This window comes from Atta colombica, unplaced genomic scaffold (assembly GCF_001594045.1).
Source record: "Atta colombica isolate Treedump-2 unplaced genomic scaffold, Acol1.0 scaffold125, whole genome shotgun sequence".
Classification (NCBI taxonomy): Eukaryota; Metazoa; Arthropoda; class Insecta; order Hymenoptera; family Formicidae; genus Atta; species Atta colombica.
In genome coordinates this window covers 1,967,633-1,972,995 of record NW_017259212.1, presented here as the reverse complement: position 1 = coordinate 1,972,995, position 5,363 = coordinate 1,967,633, and the positions used below count along the sequence as shown (strand labels likewise).

Below are 5,363 nucleotides of genomic sequence, written 5' to 3'. Positions count from 1 at the left end.
TAAATGTTATATATATACGTATATATATATATATATATAATCTTTCTCTTCTTAGTGTAATATCAAGCTCGATCAAATATATCTCACTATAATTAATCACGATTGTTTATCGCGTAAGGAACGAAACATAGCAGGCCTTTCTGGAATAACCATTTGAGGCAAAGAAGAGCGTACCTGGGATCGGGGAAAGGAGCATTGAACGGAGTACAGAAGAGGCGTGAGGAGTATTGAGGAGAGAAAAAGGAAAGGGCTGAGGGAAAAACAAAATAAAAGAGGAAAACCGCTGGCAATTTTTCACTAGCTTTTTAAAGCGCGGCTTAGGTACTCGTGGAGCGAGTTTGAATCGATTTTTCGAGAGGGGAGAGAGGGCCCATTTTTCTACCGTCTTCTTGTGCCAAACGGCGCAAACTGTACCTATCTCCAGCTGTTTCGCAACATGGTTGTCGCTCGAAGGCCGAGTTTAGATTGGAATCTAAAATTTCGATATCTCGCACGGCGGTTCCCCTTTTTTCTCCTATCAAGCAATACTCGTGAAGTTTCGTGAATGCAGAAGTGGTGCATCTGCATGAGCCAAGAATAAATCAGGATGCGAAATCCGAATTTCTTGTCGCAAGAGAAACGGATACGAAGATCTATGCTTTAGAAGAAGCGATTCTATCTTTACGATTTTTACGGATTGAGATTCTTAATTCGCGAAAGAGATGATAAAATGCGAGATGATAAGTTACTATTAACATAAATATTTTTCCAGAACAATATTAGTGTAAAACAAAGTTTAGACAGTAATAACATTAAATAATTATCAAGTAGCTACATTTATTTCGTCCACTTTTACGATGTATCGTTGCGCGAAATCGCGATACTGTCTCTGACTTTCGTCACGTAAAATCACAGAGCGTAACGTACTGGTTTGCAGATACAATCGATGTAGAGCGCGGACTTACTGACACTTCGCATGCTCGCAAAATGTAAGCTCAATATATTCCTTTTGTTTTGCTCATGTAATTTCTTTGCGAAATCGAAGTTCTGCTGCTGATTATGCCTATTCTTAGACTACCACGAATCCTTGGTATATGATAATTTACCTTTATAAGTGAAGGTAATTTTCATATTACTTGAATATCTGAGATCATGATTACATTAAAATTATTCTTAGAAGTGTTTTTAGTTGTGTCTATTTAATATAATAAAAGTAATTATTGAAAAATTTTAACAATATAACATAAAATTAAGAATTATAAAAGACTCTTCATTTTCTCTTCTTTCACAAATTTAAAAATAGAATATAATGGAAAATAGTTTCCATCACTCCATTCTTAAATTTATGAAAAATTTTTGATATATCGAAAATAAAAAATCATAACATTCTATGTTTCCAAATTTTTCTGTTTAACTATTATTTCGAATTGTGTTAACACTATTATAATAAAAAGAAAATCTTCAGAACAGGGAAGGAAACGTTTGAGTGTTTTATCTATTAATTATCAGTCAGTTGCGCGGAACTTACAAAGAATTTATTATGTTCTTTAAATGCTGTCTATAGAAATGTGTCAAATTAGCTCTTTCGCTGATTTCTGCTGCATAAATGCACGCGGCTTAGCGTTACTGGTTTACCGATACAATCGATCAAGACTGCGGAGATTGACGCGACTTCACCTCCAGTTCGCAGCTCAAGCCCGACTTCGAAGGGTATCGGTGCTTGCGATATTATCGTCATGCATCTATCGACCGGCGAGTTTAACGGAGCGCAAGGTCGCAGGACTCGTGGTAGCTGCCGCGCGATCGCAGAGATATGCGTTATTATTGTTCGCGTCGGTGCATCGTGAAACGTCGGACGATGATGGAAACTCGTAAAACAGCTCAGTTAGGACGAGAGGGCGAGGTCGTTAAAAGTATAATAAACTTGAGCAAGTCGGTTGATAAAACGAAATATTCTGGATTTCCTTCTATTGCAACTTCTAGGGATTTGATTATGTCTATTTATTGTCGACATTGACGTTTTCCAGAGTGGTGGCTTTTCTTCAGTAAAGCCGTGGGTTAGTATTGCATTTTTATAAATTGCATTTCCGGAAGCGTTAAGATTGTGAATGATATTTGTGACTTTGCAACAATATTCGTGAGTCTTCAATATATATAAATATAAATATAAATATAAATATAAATATTGTAGTACTTTTTACATTTAGATATATATAGATATCAATAAAATAAAGAGAAATATTTCAATGTATGAGGCATTTAAACAAATTAAATATTTTGTGTAACATTGGAAGTTTATAATATTTTTTAATTGATATTTTTATATCAGGTATATAAAAAAAAGATAAAATATTCAAAGATTATTAAATATTCCTTTGTTTAAAATATTTGACGACATTTTAAAATGTATTGTTTTCTTCTTTTTACTGCAAACACAAATACTTCTTTTAAGTATTTTTTAAATATATGTATTAATATATGTTTAATATATGTTTTATGAAAATTTTATTAATTAATTATATATTTTCATTAATTAAACTTGCGAATAAAAAGAGTAATATGTAAATTTATATACTTATACTTGTAACATAAACCTATTGATTTTTATAAATCTAATATTAGGTTATTTTGCATTTTTGAAAAGTCGTTAGTGATACCATGTTATCATTTTATGATGACGTTATATTATCGCTCATATAACTCTAGTAAAACGGTAAGTCGACTTTAATGAGCAAGATTAAGAGGACTTACGAGATCTCTCCGAAGGCTGAGAAAGCTTCCCTTAAGGTATGTGTCTCGATTTCCGGACTCAGGTCTCCAACAAATATGTGATAATGTTCTGAAATAAAAAAGAAGATGATTAGACACATTTTGAAAACAGAATAATATAATATATTTTTGTTGCTGAGAAAATTACAATTGAAGATAATAATAATTATATTCAAACATTATTAATTTCTGCAACGAGTATATGAGCTTTAATGGATGCAAAACAAAGATATGAAATATTTATTTCGTTATACTTGGTCCAAAATATATATCTCTGTGATTAAACTCCGCAATCAATAATCCAAAAATGTAGATAAAAATTCAGTAACTTGATAGAGAAATAATTAATGTGTTTTTGTGACGTTCATTAAAAAATTTCTGTATCTCTACACAAGAGGAAAATGCAGAATCATTTAGAAAATCACGACACGATTTTAATAAAATTGATTTATTATATTTTATTAAATTAATGTAATGTAATTTTTATATTAACTTTATTTAACAATATTATTTTTTTAACATAAGATATCACTTTGCTATACTTATAATCGTAAAACACTGAATAAATAACAAGTTTAGCTGTTTTGAGAATATCTCTTTATTAAATTGTTAATGAGCTCTTTCCTTCGCTAAAAGCGTGATGATTCTGTCTGAAATATCTGACATAATATAAGGAAAATGAAACATCGCAGAAAATTACTCTTAGCGCGAGAATGCTATTCAGACAATCGAAGGTCTTTCATAATACATAAGATGCAACCTCTAAGATAGGCACTTAAAATAACTCGTCGGAGAATAGAGGTAAAGACAGATTCATAATTAAATCATTTCCTGCATAAATACAGACCGGTTAGCGATACATGATAAATAATTGTAGCTATTTTTGAACAAATGATACAAATTCCGGAACGTGAAACAGAGGATATACTATTAATAAGTAATTATTAGTCATAATCATTTTGTACGTTAACTATATTGCTATTTGAAAAAAACAGAATCTGCAAATTTGTGAAAATATAACGATTAATTATAAATATCATTATATGATTTTTATGTGGATAAGTATAATAAAAGCATAATAGCATAAAACAATACCATTTCTCATTAAAGAAGAAAAATAAGAAATTGTAATAATATAACTGTGTGTGTGATTACAGAATAACGTTATGTTAAATAGTATTATGCAAACATTTATTTTAGAAGTATTGTATTAAATTTTCAAGCCAGTATATCGTATAATAATATGATATACGTTAATATGTAATGTTATTCCATAAGATGGATCGGATTATAAGTATTCCGATGCGTTTGTATTAAACACGTTTCCATTCTTCATTAATCGAGATATAATTGATATTGAGATCGCTTTGGGAATTATGGTAATTTTAATGTGTAAAGTGATAATATTATTGAATAGCAATAAATATTTGAGCTATTTAATAAAAAGCAAAAACTTGGTAAACTTGCTAATTTATTAACCAATGTTAGCTGATTTTATGTTCTTTAAACATCTCTCATTTTTGCTTTGTTTTTCCAGTTTACATAATTGTGTTATGTTGTTGCATCATATTTCAATTATTTTAAATACTAACTCAACGGAGATTACTAGCGCTTCATTCGACCACCTTATCGAATTAAGCGCTAGTAATCTCCGTTAATCACACAACGCTGTTTTTTTCACCCACGAAAATCTGTGCGATTCTATGGTTAAAACCGGCCGGATGAGTGCAATGAAACGGTGTGCGAAGTAAGCTTTTGGGGGGATAAATTATCGATTCGCATACGGTCGTGCGGTCGAGTGCACGTCGTGGCGTTGCGGTACAGCCTCGCATCGGCTCGATAAAATATGCTCCTCTTCTCTGGTCTCTCGTTTCACCTTTCTCCTATCCACATCCTCTCTCCGACTCGATACGGTTTCATTCACGCTGATATGTAGGAATAGATCAAGACGAGTAGTCGAAAATCGAGTTACCGCCGGAAGGTCTCTACCAGGGGCATCAGTTACTCTGAACGGGATATGCCACCGTTGGAAAGTATAGAAGGATAAGATAGAAGTGGACTGTCGGAGACGGAGGGTGGTCTGATTACAATCGGTTTGATAGCCTATCCTTGCCGGTTGGAGGTTCCGGTGGACACACACAGCGGTCCATTCTCGTGAATTAGTCCGATCCTCATCATCTTCTTTTTCGACCAACTCAATCGACATCGTCGCATCGTGCCAGGATCTTGGTAGATTAGGATATTAGGATATCAACAGGAAATTGATAAAAGTTTATTTTGTTCGTAGATGCCCCCGAGATTTTTATATAATTATCCAATATCAACAATCAAATTTCTTTTGATATCTTATTGATATCTTATTGAAATTTAATATCTAACGTTAGATGAAATCGAGAGTTGTCGAGTCGAAACTTTAATTTAATGCATATATAAAAATGTTACGTTTGTTTTTCAATCCAAGTAATATATCCAATATATCAATAAATGTTGGATATTATTATATAAATCGCATAAATCATGTCGCAAATATTTGTCTTTTGAAAATATAGTATAGTATAATATATATATTAGGTGTAGTAAAAAGAAATTTTTCCATTCAATTTGCAAAAATAATG

At 31.9% G+C, this 5,363-nt stretch overlaps 1 protein-coding gene across 1 annotated transcript in view; it reads right to left on the bottom strand.

Annotated features, from left to right (window-relative positions):
• Positions 1–5,363, bottom strand: part of LOC108694800 (nucleolysin TIAR-like) — a 165,334-nt gene that overhangs the window by 87,028 nt on the left and 72,943 nt on the right. Inside the window, 1 exon segment of the mRNA XM_018204468.1 lies at positions 2,731–2,818. Within this exon segment, the coding sequence (XP_018059957.1) occupies positions 2,731–2,818 (88 nt within the window).